Genomic DNA, 22,928 nt, shown 5'->3' with positions numbered 1-22,928 from the left:
GGTCTCAGGTGTACTAGGATCTGTCTGCTTGTGAGCGTGGCTTCTTTCCCATCGTCGAACGCGGTCATTGTTACTACCCTTGATTCACAGTTAAGTGAATTGAAGCTCAGAGAATTCAGTCAGAACCACAGTTTAAGCCAAGTTTGGATGATTACTAAGCTTGCTTCCTCGCTGCCACCTTAGCTATATTTTGACGATACTGTGGCTCATTGGGACTAGATGTATTCCATTTAACTGTACCAATTCCTGGTATCTTTCTGTTTCATCTTTCTAGTTTGTGAATTAGCTTAATTCTTAGAGTTGTTGTGATGAACTGATAACACCTTGTGAATAAAGTGTTGACTACGGTGCCCGCCACATTGTAGCCAGAATGGTTGCTGTGTTATAATTTCTTAAGCACGTTGAAAACAGCTTCCGTGTTTGTATGGCTGCATCCAATTCCACACTGAGTTCCCTAAGGATGTTGTGAAAATGCAGGCTGAGGCTGGCTTAAGACAACCAGAGTTGAAATCCAGATGACTCTATTTGCTTTTTGATCACGGGCAATTTATTTTGCTTCAGCAAGCCTTGATGTGTTAGTAAATGAAATAATTAAAGCATATGAACAAAAGCTGCTTTCTTTTAAATACAGAAAAGATTTTTATTTTGTATGAATATTGGCACAGATGAAATGACCAACTTTTCCATTTAAGCAGACTAAAGGAAATAAGTGACCTGAGAAAGGTAATGGGTATTTTACACATTTTTGAAAAATACAGATTCATCAAATTTGGATTTTAGGAATCTCCAAAAGATTCAACCATTTAAAGTATCTGGGCCAAGCACGATGGCTCACACCTGTAATCCCTGTGTTAGGGGAAGCCAAGATAGGAGGATCACTTCAGGTCAGGAGTTCCAGACCAGCAAGACCTCTGTCTCTCCAAAAAAAAAAAAAAAAAAAAAAAGTTCAATTTGTTGTTTTTAGCCAATTCAATATTAGTATATTCTTAGTTTTGGACCCATCACCACAATTTTAGAACATTTTCATCACCCCAAAAAAAGCATCATAACTAATAGTAGTCACTTCCCATTTCTTCCTACTTCTTATGCTGGCCTGGTAAACCACTAATCTACTTCTACTCGTAAATTTGCTTATTCTGCACATTTCATATGAACACACTGATACAACATGTGGGTTTTTTGTGACTGGATTCTTCCACTTAGAATGTTTTTAAGGCTCATTCACAATGTAACATATATCAATACTTCATTCCTTTTGATGGATATAATTCCATTGTTTGGATATATTTTATCAATTGATGAACATTTGGGTTTCCATTTTTTACTATTATGAATAATGCTGCTATGAACATTTATGTACATGCATTGTGTGGAAGTATGTTTTCATTTCTCTTGGGTAGGGAATATACCTAGGCATGGAATTGCTAGGTCATATGGTAACTCTGTGTAACTTTTTAGTATGTGCCAGATGTTTTACAAAGTGGCTGCATCATTTTACATTCCCACCAGCAATATATAATTTTCAATTTCTCCACATCCTTGCCAACACTTGTTATTGTCCATCTTTTTAATTATTACCCTTTCTAGTAGGTGTGAAGTGATTCCTCATTGTGGTTTTGATTTTCATTTACCTAACGACTTATTGTGTTGAGCATCTTTTCAAATGTTTATTGGCATTTGACTATCTTTTTGGAGAAATATCTGTTCAAATCCTTTGCCCATTTTTTAATTGGACTGTGTTTCCTTTTACTGGACAGAGGTTTCTTTAAAACCTGAAACCAACAAATCTGCCAGTCTTTGTTGAGAGGCTCTGCATGCTTTTTTGGGCATGCTTTCAACATTCAGCCATGCAGTTTACAGCTCAGTGTACAGCTTTCACTTCTTACTTGCTCAGAGCTTCAAAATTAGTCATAAGTTGAGAATTTAGGGCCTTCTTAGGTCTTTCTTGGGCATATACATTGCTCTGGGCATGTACACAGTTCTGCTTATTTGTATGACTTTCTAAATTATCAGGAATATATTTGAGCTTTTCAGGGTCTTCTAAGGACACTTTATTCCTATTATCTACCACATCAGACAGTCATAATGTTAAACAATTACCTCTGAATTTTTTTGTTTTTTTTGACAAACACTTCCTAGAAGTCTGTTCATACTAGTTGAGCTCCAAGTCAGGTAAACTAAAGACAGCTTTGTGAATAGCATCTTCCAGGAACTACCAGACTGCTGGAATGATGACAATTCTCACGGAATGGTGTTTTAAAGAGCTCCAAGCTCTCTACCCTCTCCAGTTGGTGCCAGGCTTTACATCATGTTTGCAGGCTGTTGATTTTCATGGTGGTTATGGAGCTTGGGTGGAGGGGTGAGAATATGGCAAATTAAAAATGCCACCAAGCTAACTATTGTTCCTGAGATTCAGGCATTTTTCTTAGGTAAATGCTGTGCACGTTGTTGCAAGTTTTTGCTTAATTTTCAGAGTTCTAAAAAAGTTTGACAGTTTTTTACAAACATTCTCACTGTTTTTGTGGAGGAAAGAATTTTTGGAGATACTCCACCATGTCATTGATACTACCCTTTGGTTCTTCTTTATGTCTTCTATGTCTTTGGTGAGATTTTCTAATTTTCCATTTGTTTCAAGAAAATCTGTTATTGTTTAAAGTATTTTTATGATCTTTCCTTTGAGGTCTTTGTCATCTTTGTCAGATAATTCTAATCTCTGGTTTTTCTCTGTGTTAGCATCTCTCCATAGCCTTTTTAAAATTCAAGTTTGTCTTAGTCCATTTGTGTTGCTAGAAAGCAGGGGTCCCCAGCCCCTGGGCCACGGACTGGTACTGGTTTGTGGCCTGTTAGGAACTGGGCTGCACAGTAGGAGGTGAGAGTAGGTGAGTGAGCATTACTGCCTGAGCTCCGCCTCCTGTCAGATCAGAGGTGGCATTAGGTTCTCATAGGAGCACAAGCCCTATTGTGAACTGCACATGCGAGGGATCTAGGCTGCATGCTCCCTATGAAAATCTAATGTCTGATGATCTAAAGTGGAACAATTTCATCCCCAAACTGCCATCCCGTCCCCCCATCCCCGCCACCATTTGTGGAAAAATGGTCTGCCATGAAACTGGTCCCTGGTGCCAGAAAGTTTGGGGAGCACTGTTGCTATAAAGGAATACCAGAGACTGGGTAATTTATAAAGTAAATAATTTTCTTTTGGCTCATGGTTCTGCAGGCTGTATATACCGTGAAGCACGGCACCATCATCTGCTTCTGGTGCGGGCCTCAGGCTGCTTCCACTTGTGGCAGAAGGCAAAAGGGAGCCAGCATGTGCAGAGATCATATGCCAAGAGAGAGGGGAGGGTGGTGGCAGGCTCTTTTTGACAACCAGCTCTCAAGGGAACTAATAGAGTGAGAACTCACTCGTTACCATGAGGACCTCATCAAGCCATTCATGAGGGATCTGTCCCCGTGACCCAAACACCTCCCACTAGGCCTTCCCTCCAACATTGGGGGTTAGATTTCAACATGAGGTTTGGAGGGTCAAGTATCCAAACCGTCCTAAAGTTGTTTTCCTGGTTCTTGTCATGACAATGGAATTTTTGTTGTATCTTGAATATTTTAAATATTACGTTAGGAAATGATATCCTATTTAAGTCTTCTACTTTAGCAGAATGTCATCATGTTTAACTTGTAGGTAGTAGCCTACTATAATATTTTGGGCCCCCTTTCCTGGCGACTTAGGTTCCAGATTTTGCAGTACTAATCTGGTCTGCTTTGTTCACCTGGTGGTGCTGGGATTCGTGCTTGATCATGTCTGTATGGAATGTTGTAATCAACATATGCTTTTAAAGGCATAGGATTGATTAAGATTACAAAATAAGTGAATAGAGAAGAAGAGAAAACATTGTGCCCTGAGGTATGACAACATTGGAGAGTTGAGGTATACGAGAGGAAACAATCAAGGAGACTAAGAAAGAGTGACTCTGTGGCAAAAGAAAAACCAGATATAAGGGAAGAGGAGAGTGTGATCAACTGTATGAAATTTTATTCATGAAATCAGATGAAAATAAGTTAACCACCAGATTTAGTAATGTGGATGTCATTGATGGTTGGGATGGATCTAAGAGAGAGTAGGAAGAGCAGCTAGTATAGGCAACTCATTTGAGAAATTTTCCTGCACACAGGAACAAAGAAAGAGGTTGGTATCTGGTGGGAAAGTGGTGTCCAGGAAAGTTTGTTAATGAGGTAGGAGAAATAATAGCATTTTTATGCTCGATCCTGCAGTGGTGAGCAAGATTTTGATGATACAGGAAAGGAGAGAATTGATGAATCAGTGTCCTTCAGTAGATAAGAGAAGACTGGAGATAAATGAAGACATTTAGTTAGGAGTGTGGATTCTATGGTAACAAGCACACTAAGTGTTGCAATGCAATTCAAACACTACACATACACACACATGCGCGCACACACACACACACACTATGCATAGTCCTGCACAAAACTCCCCTAACTTCCTACACCAGGCACAACCCCAGGATTCTCAGACCACATGTGCTTCTGACCAACTGGTTAAAAATGTGGGTATTTAAGCTACCCCCTCAGATTCAATAATTTGCTAGAACTACTTATAGAACTCAGGAGAATACTATAGTTATGATTACAGTGTTATTATAAAGGATACAAATTAGGAAGAGCCAAAAAAAGAGACTCATATATCGAGGTCCAGGAGGGTACTGAATGCAGAGCTTCTGTGTTCTCTCCCCATGGGGGATCAGGGCATGTCACCCTCGTTGCACATTGATGTGTTTACCAACCAGGAAGTTCAACCAAGTTTCAGTGTCCAGAATTTTTACTAGGGTTTCATTATATAGGCATGGGTGATTGAACTATTGGCCATGTGACTGAACTGTCTCCAGCTCTCCTCTTCTCCCTTGAGGTTTGCAGGTTGGGTTGATATCACATAGCTCAAAGCCCCAGCCCTCTAGTCACATGGTTGGACTTTTCAGCATGGCCTGCCTGTATCTTTTCATTGAAACTGAGACAAAAGTTATTTTGCTTATACAAATAATTCTTACATTTTGACATTGCAGGTATTAGCTGCTTATCTATAACAGATATTTTTCCTGATTTGTTCTCTTTTGATTTTACGTTGTTTTTATTTCATTTATTTGTCAGCATAGAAGTTTTATTTATTATTATTATTGTTGTTGTTGTTGTTTTAAGAGAGGAGGTCTTGCTGTGTTGCCCGGGCTGGTCTCAAACTACTGGCCTCAAGTGATTCTCCCACCTCAGCCTCCGGCGTAGTTGGGATTACAGGGATAAGCTACCATACCCACCCAGAAGTTTTAAATTTTTATGTGGTCACATATACTTGGTTTTGAAATTTATAGCCTTTGATGATGAAATCTTGTGATGGGAAAAAAAAAATGAAATTCATAACCTCAAGGTTTTGTTGGTATTCTCAACTTCAAAATTATAAAGATTTATGTTTTATACCTTTTAATATTTAATTATTTCATTGGTAATATAAATATATTTATTTAAAAAAAGGAAGGTAGGGGCCAGGCGCAGTGGCTCACACCTGTAATTCCAGCACTTTGGGAGGCCAGAGCAGGCGGATCACAAGGTCAGGAGTTTGAGACCAGCCTGACCAATATGGTGAAACCCTGTCTCTACTAAAAATAGAAAAAAATTAACCGAGTGTGGTGGCAGGCACCTGTGGCCCCAGCTACTCAGGAGACTGAGACGGGAGAGTTACTTGAGCCTGGGAGGCAGAGGTGGCAGTGAGCTGAGGTCACACCAGTGCACTCCAGCCTGGACGACAGTGCAAGACTTCATCTCAAAAAAAAAAAAAAAAAAAAAAAATTTTATATATATATATATGCACATATACTTCTTAAGTAAATATTGCCACTGTTTTCAAAAGAAAAAAAGAAGAAATCTCATGAAATTTACCACACTTCTCAGTATGCAGTAACCTTAAAAGATCCCCAAGCTGTCATTGCTACTTTATCATATCATCCAAAAATCTAATTAGCTTCACGCCTGTAATCCCAGCACTTTGGGAGGCCGAGGCGGGAGAATCACGAGGTCAGGTTATATATATGATTAAATTAATAAGAAGGTAGGGATCAAACTTAATTTTTTCCAAATGCCTATACCTTTCAGCTTCAGAGTGAGGGATTAAAGCTAATTAGATTTTTTTTAAGATGGTCTCACTCTGTTGCCCAGGCTGGAGTGCAATGGCACAGTCTTGGCTCACTGCAACCTCCGCCTCCTGGATTCAAGCGATTCTCCTGCCTCAGCCTCCTGAGTAGCTGGGATTACAGGCGCATGCATGCCACCACAGCCGGCTAATTTTTATATTTTTAGTAGAGATGGGGTTTCACTGTATTGGCCAGGCTGATCTTGAACTCCTGACCTCGTGATTCTCTCACCTCGGCCTCCAAAAGTGCTGGGATTACAGGCGTGAAGCTAATTAGATTTTTGGATGACATGATAAAGTAGCAGTGACAACTTGGGGATCTTTTAAGGTTACTGCATACTGAGAAGTGTGGTAAATTTCATGAGATTTCTTGTTTTTCTCTTTTGAAAAAAGTGGCAATATTTACTTAAGAAGTGAAGATGTCATTTATTTCATCCAGAAATTCCATTACTGGATATTGTTTCTCCAGTATATGTGTGCAAAAACAAATGTAGTTGGGAGGCTGAGGCAGGAGATCTCTTGAACCCAGGAGGCAGAGGTTGCAGTGAGCTGAGATCGCGCCACTGCACTCCAGCCTGGACAACAGAACGAGACTCTGTCTCAAAAAAAAAAAAAAGAAAAAGAAAAAGAAATACATCTGTGTTGGAGAGAAAATGTATGAGTAAGTAATGCACATAAATAATGTATGTAATATGCATTATGTTTATATATCTATATAGAATTATTTAATATATATGTAGTTACAAAAATATCTTATGTATGACACACATACAAATATAAAAAGATCTCCACTGGGCGTGGTGGCCCATGTCTGTAATCCCAGCACTTTGGGAGGCCAAGGCAGGTGGATCACTTGAGCCCAGGAGTTCAAGACCAGCCTGGGCAACATAGTGAAACCCCGACTCTACTAAAAATACAAAAATTAGCTGGGTATGGCAGCAGTTGCCTGTAATCCCAACTACTCGGGAGGCTGAGGCAGGAGAATCGTTTGAACCCGGGAAGTGGAGGTTGCAGTAAGCCAAGATTGCTCCACTGCATTCCAGCCTAGGCAACAGAGGGAGACTTGGTCTCAAAAAAAAAAAAAAGTACAGAGCAGTATTATATACTATACGTAAGTATCAATTCCTGGGTCAAATAAATGACATCTTCACTTCTTAAATAAATATTGCCACATTTTTCAATATAGAACAGGACTGGGTAATTTCTCAAACATAGCTGGAAAGGTGAGGACAAGTGAGAATAGGGTGGAGAAGTTGCAAGAGAGTTTTGTAACCAACATGGAAAGCATTGTGGAGGCTTTAGAGGTGGGAAAGCTTTGAGAGTGAGGAAGAACGAAGTGCCTTTTCTTGACATAGCATGGTCCTTGCTTTTGAAGGTTTTGGGCTCAGAAGTCCTCCTTTTCTTCTAATGAGTAAAGAGGAGAGAACAAGGACAGGGACAGAAACTGGCCTTGCATGGGTTGTAGGGCTGCTTGTTTGGCTCCCTGATCTGCTAGAGTATTTCCAGCTGATACTGGATTGTCCGGGATTTGGTGGCCCCTGCAGTGAATGATGGCGACTTTCTGAGGGAGCCTGGCAGCTTGAAGGAGCTTGCTGATGAGAGAGCCATGAATGACAGGAGTGTTTTTTGCAGTTAGGAAACCCCGTTCTTTCCAGATAGACGAGTGTGAGTGTACTAAAGGGAACACCGAACGAGAATCTGAATATACGTTAATTTGTTGTCTGGCTACTAGAGTGAGATCTCGAGTGAGAGCAATGAGTTCAGCTTTTGGGAGGGGGTGCCTGGGGGAGCGGATTGGCTTCATTAGTGTGTGTGTGGGGGTGACACTATACTATAGCCAGCATGCCGGCTCCTTGACATAGGAGGGAGCTGCCATCTACCAACCAAGTAAAGGAGGCATCTGGAAGGGGTTGGTCTGTTAGGTTTGGAAAAGGTATAAGAAAGGTTTGAACAGTGTTCACACAGGAGTGTGTAGGGTCTTGGGCGGTTGTAGCTTCAGGTAAGAGCGTGGCCGGGTTTAGATGGGAGCTGGTTAGCACGGTGATTTGGGGGGTTTCTATGAATAGAGCATACAGTTGGAAGAGCCGGGAGGCAGAGATGAGACTTAGTACACTGCGGTGAGCTAGCATGTCTTTGATGTTATGGGTTGAATAAACTGTTAGGTTGGCATGGAGAGATCGTTTTAGGCTTTCAAGGATGAAGACAGCAGCTGCCTCCAGTGCTTGGAGGTAGGCAGGCCATCGAGAACTGTGGCTTCAAGCTGTTTGGAGAGGTGGGCAACAACCGGGAGGGTGGGTCCCTTAGACTGGGTTAGAACACCTAGTCCAACTCCACACGTTGGTCAGTATCGAGGGAGAAAGGTTTGGTGAGGTCTGGGAGAGTGAGGATGGGGGCTGAGGTGAGAGCCTTCTGGAGTAGATGGAAAGGCTGGGTAATAGGCTGTGCAGGGTTTGAAGGCTCATGGAGAGGGCCTTTAGTGGCTTGGTATAACGGTTTGGCAAGTAGAGCGAAGGAGGGAACCCAGAGCCTAAAATATCCTGCTAGTCCTGGAAAAGAAAGAATGTCTTGCTTAGTTTGCAGAGGTGGGAGGGACTGTAGGAGGGATATGTGGTCGGTTGTGAACCCTCAGGTTCATGGGGTAAGAGCTAGGTCTAGATAGGTGACTAAGGGAGCTTATATTTGTGCTTTCTTAGGGGAGACCTGATACCTCTGTTCTGCCAAGAAGTTTAAAAGAGAGAGAGCATGGGCGTTGCAGTCTCTGAGAGGGGCTACACAGGAGCAGATCGTTAACACGTTGAAGGAGAGTGGACGGTTTTAGGGATAAGGTACAGAAGTCGTGAGCAAGGGCCTGTCCAAAAAGATGGGGGCTGTCTCTGAAACCTTGAGTTAGTATGCACCAGGTGAGCTGACATGAAAGGTGGGTGTTGGGGTTTTCCCACATAAAGGCAAAGAGTTTTTAGGAATCAGTGTGTAAAGGAATTGTGAAAAAAAGCATCCCTTAGGTTTAGAACAGGAAAATGGGTGGTATTGGAGGGAACTGTGGAAAGTATATGGGTTAGGAACTACTGGACATACTGGGAGTACAGCTTGGTTAATGAGCCTGAGGTCCTGGACTGAGTGATAAGTTCTGTCTGGCTTTTTAACAGGTAGAACTGGTGTGTTAAAAGGGGAGTTTGTTGGGCGGAGTAGGTGACTGGCGAGGAGGTGAGAAATGATAGGCTGTAGGCCTGTGAGAGCTGCTTGAGGGATGGGACACTGCTTCTGTGATAGGAACTGGGTGGGCTCTTTAAGGGTAATGCGGACGGGGGTGTGGTGTTCTGCAACTGGAGGTGTGGAAGTATCCTAAACAGCGGGGTTAACTATGGATGGGGGGTAAAGTAAAGTTGCATGTTTTAAGGTGGGAGGTTGGAGGAGTAGAAGAAAGTTATGTGCCTTGAGGGGTCTGGGTTGATGCGTTGGGTACTATGGGGAATGTGGAAGCTGAGAGTAGTGTGGAGTTTTGAAAGGATGTCTCTGCCTAGGGGCGGAGTTGGGCATGAGGGCAGGACTAAGAAAGAGCGAGTGAAGGAAAAGGTGTGCAGGGAGCAGAAAAGTGGAGGGGTGGCTCAGGGTTTGGAGACTTGTCCGTCAGTTCCCACAACAGAGAAAAGGGAGGACTGAGTGGGTCCTGAAAAATTAGGTAAAGCAGAGTAGTTTGCCTGGTACTAATTTAAAAAAACATACTGGCCTACTGCTACCATCAGGGTTACCCTTGGCTTGGATGCAGCGATAGTAGTTTCTGGGGCATCCGTTTCAGGGCACCGTCAGTCTTCAGCGGCAAGGCCAGTGAGATCCAAATAGGAGGTTTGATCGACTCTGGAAGGGATGGGGGTGGTCCTTGCAGGGGCCGCTCACAGTCCAACTTCCAGTGGGGTCCTCCGCAGAGGGGGCACGGCCTGGTGGGCTTACCTGGATTTGGGCATTGTCTGGACCATTGGACTTCATTGCCACACTTGAAACAGGTGCCAGGTGGAGGTAGGTTGCTAGGAGGCTTCCGTGTGGAGCTGCGGCCCTGTGAGCCTGCAGGGCCCCTGACGGCGGAGGCAAGCATTTGAAACTCCATCCGTTTTTGCCTTTTACTTTCCTCATCATGATTGTTAAAGACTATGAAGGCTAGGCCGGGTGCGGTGGCTCAAGCCTGTAATCCCAGCACTTTGGGAGGCCGAGACGGGCGGATCACGAGGTCAGGAGATCGAGACCATCCTGGCTAACACAGTGAAACCCCGTCTCTACTAAAAAATACAAAAAAAAAAAACTAGCTGGGCGCGGTGGCGGGCGCCTGTAGTCCCAGTTACTCGGGAGGCTGAGGCAGGAGAATGGCGTAAACCCGGGAGGCGGAGCTTGCAGTGAGCCGAGATCTGGCCACTGCACTCCAGCCTGGGCGACAGAGCGAGACTCCGCCTCAAAAAAAAAAAAAAAAAAAAAAAAAACTATGAAGGCTAAATTAAGAAGTTCTTGTTCTGGGGTTTGAGGGCCGTCGTCAAGCTTCTGAAGCTTGCACCGAATGTCGGGGGTGGACTGGGAGATGAACGGAAAGTTTCAGATAGTGGTTTGTTCTGAGGGTTTGAAGGGGGAAGGCAGGTTGAGTTAACAGGCAGTGGAGTTTAGGTAGGGGCGTATGGTGGCGGAATGGGTTTACAAGCCTTAGGAGAGGGCAGTGGGGGAAGATAATGGGTACAGGCAGTAATTGTCCTGAGGAAGGGATGGTGTAGGAAAAGAAGTGGATACAGCTGACTGGGAAGATGGCAGCTGAGAAGACAACGAGGAGGCTTGAGGGGGTTAAAGAAGACAGTTGAGAGGAAAAGGTAGGGGCTGGGAGGGGTGGACAGTAGTCAACTGTATCAAACGAGGAAAAAGAGGTAGAGTTGGGAGGAGAAAGGTGATCAGGGCGGTAAGAATGGAGGGGAAGGACTTGAACAGGTAAGAAGAATTGCAGAGGTCAGGTTGTGATCTGAGTGGAAAAAGGCATGGACATAAGGAATTTCTCCCCATTTTTCCAGTCATTGGCAATAATTGCTTAAGTCAGTTAACATTATAAAGCTGAATGTTCTATTTGCAGGCCATTTGGACCCATTATTTAATTGGTACTGTGGCCAGGCTGTATTGCAAAAAAGACAAAGCGCTTAGGGCGAATATCTTGCCTGAGGCCTAAGGTTTGCAGGTTTTTTATGAAGCAGCCTAGAGGGCTGATGTTTGGAATGCAGAACTGGGAGTTTCCCATAACAGAGGGTAGACTCGGGAGAACAGGGAAAAAGGAGACCGTCCTGGAGGGAGATGATAAAAGGAGCAATTGTCACTGCTGCCTTTTTCGTCCATCCATCCGGGAACAGGATCAAATGGCTTAGAGGCATCCCCCTAACACCAGATGATCAGCGAGTGCCTGGCACACTCCGGAGCCTTCTTGGACCAATGTTGGATTTTTGGACCAGAGAAACTAAGAGAGGCTCTGCGGATTTTCCCTGTTAACCAGGCTTCTGGGGAAACTTACCAGTAGGTGAGATCAGTGACCAATGTGCATGCACAGAGAAGCAACTAGAGACCAAGGAGCTTCCTTTGTCTGGCTGCTGTGGCTTGCTCTCTGGGGTGGAGGGGTAGGTCCACGGGGGATGTGGACCAGCTGCCATCTTCCCAGTCAGCTGTATCCACTTCTTTTCCTACACCATCCCTTCCTCAGGACAATTCTAGTATTGCCTGTACCCATTATCTTCCCCCACTGCCCTCCCTCTTATATGTGCTGGGTTTCGGCACCTATAAGGTTCTTGTATTGGTTCAAACCCTGAGAGCGCACCAACAGACAACATGAGGTGGTGTGGATGCTGTTTTAATGAGTGCCTGGGTGCAGGTGGGCTGAGGGCTAGACAAAGGTTTTATAGTCTCCTGTAAACAGGAAGTGTCCTAGTCTGACGTAATTGCTATGTTGGACACGATGGCCTCTTTCTCAATCTTCAGAGGTACGCATCTTCCTGCCGCCTCTCTTCCTGCTTCTGCTATCTTGCTGGCGCACGCTGCTAGCGCAAGTAGCCTTGCGCCTTGGGACTGGGCCTGAGAAGGGAGGAGTTACTCATCTCCTTAAGCTTTCAAGTCCCAGGGAGAATCTTACACTTTTCATCCCTACTTTGAGATGCCAGGGAAATCTGCAGGTGTCTTCTGAAATCCAAAGTCTGTTCTAAGCTTGTTTTATAAGAGCGACACACAGTAAGTAATGGTAAGTGAGTTTCTCCTCGTGGTCATGAACTTTTGTACCAATACTGAAACCGTCTTTGTAAAATTATAACTGAGGAAATTCTGACAGTGAAAGAAATCAGACCTGACTGACTCCATCTTGCTTCTAACCTGTAAGCTGCCCTCGTTCATTCCTGGGCATGCATAGGCTGAACTAACTTTGGGAAGGAATTCAGTTCATGGTTTGACTCTGAAACAAAATTAGATAATAACCCTTTCCCAAAAAGACCCCCTTCTTGCCTGGGGAGCAGTCTGCCTTTGCAGGACTAACAAATTAGCTACAAGATTAGAAATTATGGTTTAGGGGTCATGCAGCCTCTGGCTCCAAGAGTCTGAACCTCCCCAAATTGCTCCTGGGGATAACATCCCTATTGTAAAACCTGACATCAGTTCTTGAGATATTTTGCAGACCTTGCACTGGATGGATCAACTGACATTACCCGGATGGGTAATTGGGCTCAACCAGTTCTGCCATCCCACCCAGTGACAGAAAACAGCAATCAAAGCTCCCTTTGCACGCTATGATTCCATCTCCAAACTGACCAATCAGCACTCCCCACTTCCCAAGCCCCTACCCACCAAATTATCTTTAAACACTTTGATCCCTGGGTTCTCTGGGAGACTGATTTGAGTAATAATAAAATTCCGGTCTCTGCACAGCCAGCTCTGCAATTCCCCATTGTAATTCCCTAGGCAGCATGCAAGGTGAACCAATTGGGTGGTTACAATTCTTAATTATGAAGTTTAAATCTTTTGAAAATATTGTGCCTCAAAGAGGTGCCAGCAAAAAAATGAAAGTGATTCTGTATATCGTAAGATGATGTTTCAGAATTTTAGTATATAGTAAGAATTTGAAAACTTTCTTTACCTGTGATCTGTATAGCTATATTGTACCTGGGAATACAATGTGATACAGAGAATATTCTGCATTAATCTTTCATGAGATTTCTTTATCACTTGGTAAGGTAATGAGGACTCCAATTGGCTTCTTTTGAAAAATCATAAAATCAAAAGAATTCTAGTCTTGAAAGACAAAAAAAGAGGCGAGTTTTACTGCTGGGTTAACCCTGTGTAATCATGGTATTAAAAGAAACAAAAACCTTAAACAACAAAAAGATAATTTTATAGAGTTTATTTGAACAAAGAAAATTCACGGATCAGGCAGCACTCAGAACCAGAAGTTGAGAGAGCTCCATTCTTCAATATGGGCAAGGAGTATAGACAAAACAGAAAAGTGAAGTACATAAATAGCTTGATTGGTTATAGCTAGGCATCTGCCTTATATGGACATGGTCTGATCAGTTGATCAGGTTTCAGTTTCTTTACTTACTAAGGAAGATCGCATAGCAATGGAAGTACAGAGACAGCCTTGGGCAAAATTTAAGTTAACAATGGGCAAGTCATTTAGTTGGCTGTGCTTTTATTTCCTCATTTGTTGAATGGTTTTTTTTGTTTTTGTTTTTTCTTAGCAAAAAACAAAAATAGGTCTATTGTAAGAGTCAAATAACATAATGCTTGTTATGATGTCATTTAAATCATAAGGTCAAATACAGGTATAAGGTGACGATTTTGGTATTTGGTAATGATATGCTATAATGGTTTCCTAGCCAGTATATACTGCATTTACTCTATAGAATTTTTGTATAATGTGCCTCTATTGTTGTTTAGATAAGCAATCTATAGATAGGCTGAATTTGAATTCTGCTCTTCTGTTTTGCTTAAATGTTTCCTTTCTTTGTTTTAGTTGCTGATTGTTGGAGGTTCTTTTGGTCTTCGTGAGTTTTCTCAAATCCGATATGATGCTGTGAAGATTAAAGTAAGAAACATAATTAGAGTTTGACATGTGTCTGTCTGTATGTATGTTCTCATTTAGGAGAATTGTATACTCAGTATACTATGCAGTCTGAGTTTGTCTTGCTTTTCAACGCTAAGATGTGATCTTTGTTTTTTTCTTTAAAATAACATTAGTGATCACGTGGCAGTGAATCATGAAATGTAACTAATTTAGTAATCTATCTTTCTTTCTTTTTCTTTCTTTTTTTTTTTCCCATGGGGTCTCACTCTGTCACTCAGACTGGAGTGCGGTGGCCTATCCTGGTTCACTGCAACCTCCGCCTCCCAGGCTCAAGCGATTCTCTTGTCTCAGCCTCCTGAGTAACTGAGATTACAGGTGCGTCCCACTACCACTGGGCTAATTTTTGTATTTTTAGTAGAGACAGGGTTTCACTATGTTGGCCAGGCTGGTCTTGAACTCCTGACCTCAAATGATCCACCTGCCTTGGCCTTCCACCCAGTCTAGTAATCTTTCTTATTTCATTAGAAAATTTGCAATATTGTTAGCATTCTCCCACAAAATGTGATCTGGTGTAGCTGTTTTTAGGATTTAGAAGGGATTAAAAAACATAGGTCAATAGTTTTGCTTTATTTTTCTCTAATTATATTTCATATTAATATCCATAATTGTATAAAGTATATTGATATGTATCTTTAATAATTGTTACTAAAAGAAAGGAAAACTATTTTTCAGTATAAATAAAGACACCTACATTTATAGTGTCTACTTTGTAGTAGGACTATATTAGTTCATACACACACATACACACACACACACACAGATGATCCTTGATTTATAATGGGGGTTATGTCTTGCTTTAAACTCATTGTAAATTGAAAATATCGTAAGTAAAAAATGCATTTAATACCTGATTAAGTGGATTGTAAAGTAAAAGAACTGTAGGTTGAAACATTGCAAGTTGGGGACTGTCTATATATTATCATCTTTATTTTACAGGTGAGGAAACGGGGTCTATACGTTAACTATAGTGGGTCTTTACATGAAAAAAACGGAAGAAAAATTAAAAAAGCTTAATTAAGTTGGCTAAGGTCACATGGCTACTTACGGGTAGAGCTAGGATTCTCACCCTCTGTAATCACACAATTGTGAAATTCAGGTGTTACATAAGAACTCTGTTTTTTTCATTCAGAAGTACATAGCTTTTGTTTGTGGCACATATCTGATATTTGTAGTTTTTTTTCCCAAGTAATATATATTTTATTAGCAGACCTCAGTAATATCGATAGAAAAGTAGAGTATAAAGCCCTATTCAGTTTCCTCAGTTAATTTTATGGTTTTAGAGAAACCAACATCAGCTAGTTTTAAAGACAGTAGGTATTAGGGTAAATATTAAATTTTTAAAAATGTGTACTTTCTATGAAGGAATAGAACAACTTTATTTAATGAGCAATTTTACTTAATTTTCAGTTAACTTTCAATTTAACTGTGTTAGAAGATTTCAGTTAGCATCCCAATTACTTTGTCAAGGAATTTTTTTCTTTTTCCCTTTAAGATGAAAATTATGGTAGTATATGACATTTGAAGGAGAAAATAAGTATGTATTTGGAAAATAATTGAATAGTGGTCATGTGTTAATATTTGTTAGATACTGCAAGTAAAGTATTCAGAAACTAGTACTTATAAAGTTTATAATTGAGGCTGGAAGACAGCTAATAAAAAAAATGTACCCAGACATATAATATAGCAATGCCAGTAAAATGCCATTATTAGAAGTTCAAGGAGAGCTGTATAGTTTTAACTTGGAAAAGGAGAATCAGAGAAGATTTTCTAAAGGCATTAGCCTTTGAATTAGGCTTTAAGAATGAGCAGGAATTAGCTAAATAATAGAAATAACTTATATTCTATAAGGTAGAGGGAGTATTGGGCACATGGTCAGTGTTTCATTTTAGAAATAGCTCTCTGGCAGTGGAGTACAGGTGGATGGTTTTTGGGGGACCAAAATGGAAGAGAAAATATTGTTTAGGTTGGAAGTAAAGAGACCTGTTAGGATTCTGGGGCAGTAGCATGGATGAACAATAATGGAACCTGAAATAACATATTTGCAATGATGATAAAGAGAAATTAATGAGTTCCAGCAATAATTTTAGCAGCAAATTGATAGTATTTGATGACTAATGTATGTAATATAAAAATATGATTAAATCTAGGATGACTCAAGGTTTTGGTTTTAAGGACTGGGTAAATGGTAGTGCCAGTAACCCCGTGTATTAGTCTGTCTTCACACTGCTAATAAAGACCTACTCAAGACTGGGTAATTTATACAGAAAAGAGGTTTAATTGACTTACAGTTTCACAAGGCTGGGGAGGCCTCAGGAAACTTACAGTCATGGCAGAAGGGGAAGCAAACGTGACCTTCTTCACATGGTGGCAGGAGAGAGAAATGAGAGCCTAACGAAGGGGAAAATCCCTTATAAAACCATCAGATCTTGTGAGAACTTACTGTCACGAGACTAGCATGGGGGAAACCACTTCCATGATTCAATTACTTCCCACTGAGTCCCTCCCATGACATATGGGAACTACAATTCAATATGAGATTTGGGTGGGGACACAGCCAAACCATATCACCCAGTTAAGGAGAACAGGGGAGGTTGAGCTACCAGGTGAGGTTTAGGAAATGGAGTCAAAGTAAATGGAACAAGGTTAGGTAAGGTTAACAGAATGAGGTTGATTGAAGTTGAGAGGACAAGGTCAGTTGAAGTCAAGGGAATTAAGTTAAAAGAATGGGGGATGGTTAAGGTCTATAGGAGGAAGATGAGAGGACATAGTTGAGGTGAGAAGGATCAGAAGACAAGGCCTATGAGATTTAGAGGCCTAGGTTGGTTGATGTTGAAAAGTCAAACTCAGGTGATCAAGAGTCAGTGTTTGGGTGAGGTTGAGTTCCAGTTAGGTAGAGAAGATGAGGTAATGTTGAGAGGAGTTAAGAGGTTGAGTTTTGTCCTTGAGGATTGAAAGGATAAGACTGGTTGAGGCTGATAGTGGTTGCATGGGTTAAGAGATTGAGGTTAGGGTGGTTAAGAGGGTAAATTGCTAAGGTCAAGGGGGGTTGACACTGTGGCCGAAAGGAAAAACTTGGATCAAAAGAGGATGGGTTCAGTTGAGAAGTTTGGAAAAGGACGTAGAAAGGACAGTATGGATTTGGGGTGACCAACCATCATTGTTTGCCTGAGACAGTCCTGATTTTTGTACTGAAAGTTTGGCATCCCAGGAAAGAAAACATCTGGCTTCTTAGTAAAGGATGTGCAAAGGTCAGGGGAAAGTATAAGCCTAAAAAAGTAAGAGCTGGAAGCAACAGCTTTCAAGTTTTAGAAAACGATTTGGAATAGTTTATCTGCTGTCCCTAGTGGCTGTTGCTGATTTTTTCTCATGAGTGCTGATACTAACAACCAAGGATCCACAATAATGGATCATACATTGTTGCATCAGACCAAGTGATGTGATTTAAGTGTGCAATATAAGTATGCTACATTTGCGAGCAGTAAGTCTTCAACTTTGCCTGCCTGTTGTGCTTTATAACAGATGGTGTTAGTTAAATTTTTAACATTATAAATATTGTGACCAAGTTTTCTAAGATTAGATAATGAAAATGAGAACAGTTATAATACCAGTGCCAGTATGATTCAGACATCACTGAAAAAGGAAGCTAAATGACTCTGTTATTTTAATGACATATGGAAGGACACATACAACTGGATTAAGGAATTAAATAACCAAAACGGAACATACTGCACAATATGCAAACAAGAAATTGAGTTTGGGCATGGTGGAGACAGGGATGTGAAAACAGATATGAAGACTGAATCTCACAGGTCCAAGATGAGGCAGGCAGGTACTTATAAATCAATCATAAGTTTACCCGAAATACAATACTATACTCAGTCTAAAATAGAGCTGCTGAGTTAGCTTGTGCATACCATACCAATGAGAACATGCATTATCATATTGTTCTCTTGATTGCTCTATGAAATTGACTAAAGTGACATTTTTCTGATTCAGAGGTTAGAACTATTAAAATGTCCTATGGATGAACAAAAGGGGGACTGGTACCAGGTCTGTTGTCCTCCTATGTATACTGTTAAATTTTACCAAGGATCGTGCTTTCTATAGTATATCAATGCTAAACTGAAAAATGGCACCAAGAAATGTCCAGGTACTTGATTAAGAAAAAACTGAGTTTTAAATTATATTCTAGGGCCAGGCATGGTGGTTCATATGTGTTAATCCCAGCACTTTGGGAGACCGAGGTGGGTGGATCACTTGAACCAGGAGTTCAGAACCAGCCTGGGCAATATGATGAAACCTCATCTCTACAAAAAATGCAAAAAATTAGCCAGGCCTAGTGGTGCGTGCCTGTAGTCCCAGCTGCTTGGAGGCTGATCTGGGAGGATTGATTTAGCTCAGGAGTTTGAGGCTGCAGTGAGCTGTGATCGTGCCATTGCACTCCAGCCTGGGTGACAGAGCGAGACCCTGTCTCAAAAAAACAAACGACCCAAAAAGCCAAATTATCTTCTGATTTCTTTGAAGATTTTAATGAAACCACAGAAAATGTAAAACCAAAAATTGTTCATATCTTGTCAGTTGTTGCTTTTGCCCAGTTTTCTTTATGGGATGCCAATCAGATATATGTTCTATTCTTTATGCCCAACATTTCTATTATGATTTTTCAGTGTTTTCCCCCCATTCTTTTTTTTGTACTTTATTTTTTTATATTTTCTATTGTTTTATCTTCTAGTCACTAAATTTCTCTTTTGCTGTGTTCAATCTCCACATAAAGCCATCCCTTGATTTCGTGATTTCAGTTACTATATTTTTTAGTTTTAAAATGCACATTTAATTCTTTATTACACATTCTAGTACTCTGGAGAAATCTTCTATGATGCCATATTTTAATCTATTTTTTCCTTTGATATCTTGAATATATACAAATTATTGTTACTTTAAAGGCCTGTCTCCAACATAAGGATCACTGTAGACCTGCTTTTATTATCTAATTTTTCTCTTATTTTTTTCAGTTATATGATTCTATCTTTAAACATGCCTCATAATTTTTTAATTAAATACTGGACATTATTTATAAACAATTATAGAGGTTCCAGATAGTATTGTTTTCTTCCATAAAAGGTGTATCCTTTTTTCTGCGATGCAGATAGATTGAGGGCTGATCGGTCTTAATATCATCCAGGTGTGAGCCAGGTCATGGCTTGATTTCAATTAAGTAAGACTTAGGCTGTCCTGTCTGTTTCTTCCCTATTCCTAGCCTCTAATCTGTCTGTATTGGAAAAAAAAAAAAAAAAAACCTTCCTTGAGGAAAACAATATTATCTGGAACCTCTATAGTTGTTTATAAATAATGTCCATGGACCTACATGACTTTAAATTGATACTCCAGGAAATTATGCTCTACTTTTCAGAGAATTTTTAACCTAGTGGTATACTCCTATCTTACGCAGTTCCAGAATTTCAAAACTGTCTGTTGTGTGTGTTTTGATCTCTATTTTTTTTGTCATTATAGCCCTGTATGGTGGTTTCTGTAACCCCCAGTAGCAGCCATCTACCTGATTTCAAACCTTGGTTCTTATCCTATGGGTTTACTAGGTGTGTCAAGGGTTTCCAGGGTAAAAACGGGCTTTCAACTCTAAGCTCTTTTGGAACCCTTCCTTCATTAGGTCTTTATCTCTTAAACTCCAAGAGACTGCAGGTAATAACGTTTTTTGGTTGATTATTTTGTTTTGCAAATTACTTTGACATTATTGGATAAATTTTAGATTACTGGATAAATTTTGTACAGAAAATAAAGACACAGGAAGAAAGTTTATCAAAGTAGTATACAATAGAGTAGCATCTTAGGTAGAGGTTTGATTTTAATGTATGCTGGTAAGACAGACATTTCACACAATCAAAATTAGCACTGAAAATTTCTTTTAAATCACACAAAGTACAGATATATCTCTCAATAATACAGTCAGTTGCTCATGCCCATCAGCAGTAGGTCATTTGCTGTTTTCTTAGTTGAAAGCATATGAGGAAGTTAACTTGTATTGTAGGTTTGTGTTTTATCCCTTTTACATACATGCAATTATTAATATAGTAATTCATTATTTTATTTTTATTTATCTAAGTTGTTTTGTTGTGAAACACAATACAGAAACCAAGGAGTGTATTGAACATACAGGTACAATTTAATAAATTATCATAAACTGAAATCCCAAGTAACCGCCATCTGTGTCAAAAAGTAAAAAGTGTTAGCACTCCAGACACATTCTGTGTGCTGTTTCCTAATCTCTCCTCCTGCTGCTCCATGCCTTCCTCTTGCCTCTAAGATAAACACTACTGTGCTTCATTTTTTGTTTTTTTGTTTTTCTTTTGAGACGAACTCTTACTCTGTCACCCAGAGTGCACTGGTGTAATCACTCTTACCCTGTCACCTAGAGTGCACTGTCACCCAGAGTGTCACTGGAGTGCAGTGGTGCGATCTTGGCTCACTGCATCCTCCACCTCTTGGGTTCAAGTGATTCTCCTGCCTCAGCCTCCCGAGTAGCTGGGACTACAGGTGCAAGCCACCGCGCCCGGCTAATTTTTTGTATTTTTAGCAGAGACGGGGTTTCACTGTGTTAGCCGAGATGGTCTTGATCTCCTGACCTCATGATCCTCCCACCTCAGCCTCCCAAAGTGCTGGGATTACAGGCATGAGCCACCGCGCCCAGCCCTACTGTGCTTTTTGTAGTAATCAATTCCTTCGTTTTACCATCTTAGAATACATCCCAAAACCTTTTGATTAATTTTCTTTGTTCTGAATTTTATATCCGTGGAATTATATATATTCTTTTGTGCTGACTTCTTTTATTCAATATTATATATGTGAAGTTCATCTGTGCTTCAAATCTAAGTCAGGGATCAGTAAGCTTTTCATGTAAAGAGCCAGATAGTAAATTTGAACTTTTGCATTTACTGAAGTTTGCTGTTGTCGTACAAAGGCAGTCATAGACAAAGGTAAACAAATGACAATAGCTATGTTCATATGTTTCCATTTTTATTTGTTTCAATAAATTTTTAAAATTTGGTCCTTAATTTTTTTTTTTAACTCTTTGGTTGTTCAGGAGCATTGTGTATAATTTCCATGTATTTGTACAGCTTCCAAAGTTCCTCTTGTTACTGATTTCTATTTTTATTCTGTTTTGGTCAGAATAGACACTTGATATGATTGATACTGTTTTGAATGTGTTGAGACTTGTTTTGTGGCCTAACATATGGTGTATCCTGGAGAATATTCTATGTGCTGATGAGAAAAATGTGTATTCTGCAGCAGTTGGATGATACATTCTGTAAATTTGTCTTAGGTCCATTTGGTCTAGGGTATAGTTTAACTTTACTGTGTCTTTGTTGATTTTGTACCTGGATGATCTGTCCATCACCAAAAGTAGGGTGTTGAAATCCCCTAATATTATGTATTGCAGTCTGTCTCCCTTTAGATTTGTTAATATTTGCTTTAGTATATTTGGGTGCTCAGGTGTTGGGTACATATATATTTACTATTGTTACAGTCTATTGTTGAATTGACTCCGTTATCATTATATAATTTCCTTCATTCTCTTTTTAGTTTTTGACTTAAAGTCTATTTTATCTGATAAAAGCGTAGCTACTTCTGTTCTTTTTTTGGTTTTCATTTCCGTGGAATATCTTTTTCTATTCCTTCATTTCCAGTTTATGTGTATCTTTATAGACGAGGTGAATTTCTTATAGGCAGCATATACTTGGGTGTTATATTTTGATTCAGTGAGCCACTCTATGTTTTCTAACTGGAGAGTGTAGTCCATTTACATTCAGTGTTATTATTGATAAGTAAGGCCTTACTACTGCCATTTTATTGCTTGTTTTCTAGTTGTATAACTCCTCGCTTCCTTTTTTCATTCCTTACTTTTTATGTGATTAAGTGATTTTTATCTGGTAGTATATTTTAATTTGTTGCTTTTTATTTTTAGTGTATCTGTCATGGATTTTTGCTTTGCGTTACCACGAGGCTTACAGAAAACATCCTATAGATATAACAACTTATTTGAAATGGATACTAACTTAACTTTGATTACAGAAAAAGGAAAAACCAAAATAAAAACCTATACACATTAACTCTCTTTCCTCCAACAATTTGAATTTTTGATGTTACAATTTATTTATTTATTTATTTTTGAGATGGAGTCTTGCTTTGTTGCCTAGGCTGGAGTGCAGTGGTGCAATCTCGGCTCACTGCAACTTCCACCTTCCAAGTGATTCTTCTGCCTCAGACTCCCAAGTAGCTGGGACTACAGGCGCGCACCACCACACCCAACTAATTTTTGTAATTTTAGTAGAGATGGGGTTTTGCCATGTTGACCAGGCTGGTCTTGAACTCCTGACCTCAAGTGATCCACCCACCTCAGACTCCCAGGATGCTGGGATTACAGATGTGAGCCACTGTGCCTGGCCACAATTTACATTTTTATATTGCCAATCTCTTAGCAAATTGTTGCAGTTATTATTTTTAATAGTTTTGTCTTCTTACTAAAGATAAAAGTGGTCTAAACATTAGGATTGCAGTATTAGTATATCATGCAGTGTTCTTATCTTTTAGTGTGAAGAACTCTCTTTA

The 22,928-nt window shown here is 40.3% G+C and overlaps 1 protein-coding gene across 2 annotated transcripts in view; it reads left to right on the top strand.

Moving 5' to 3' along the window:
- COX16 (cytochrome c oxidase assembly factor COX16) overlaps positions 1-22,928 on the top strand; it is a 31,526-nt gene that overhangs the window by 618 nt on the left and 7,980 nt on the right. Inside the window, exon 2 of one of the 2 annotated variants that reach the window (XM_007987145.3) lies at positions 14,196-14,267. The exons of the other annotated variant lie outside the window; for it this stretch is intronic. Coding sequence (XP_007985336.1) covers positions 14,196-14,267 — 72 coding nt within the window. The remainder of the gene's footprint in view (positions 1-14,195; positions 14,268-22,928) is intronic. 2 annotated transcript variants of the gene reach the window in all.

The sequence above is a fragment of the Chlorocebus sabaeus genome, chromosome 24 (assembly GCF_047675955.1).
Source record: "Chlorocebus sabaeus isolate Y175 chromosome 24, mChlSab1.0.hap1, whole genome shotgun sequence".
Taxonomy (NCBI): domain Eukaryota; kingdom Metazoa; phylum Chordata; class Mammalia; order Primates; family Cercopithecidae; genus Chlorocebus; species Chlorocebus sabaeus.
The sequence above is the reverse complement of the archived record's forward strand: the minus strand, read 5'-3'. Positions and strand labels throughout refer to the sequence as shown.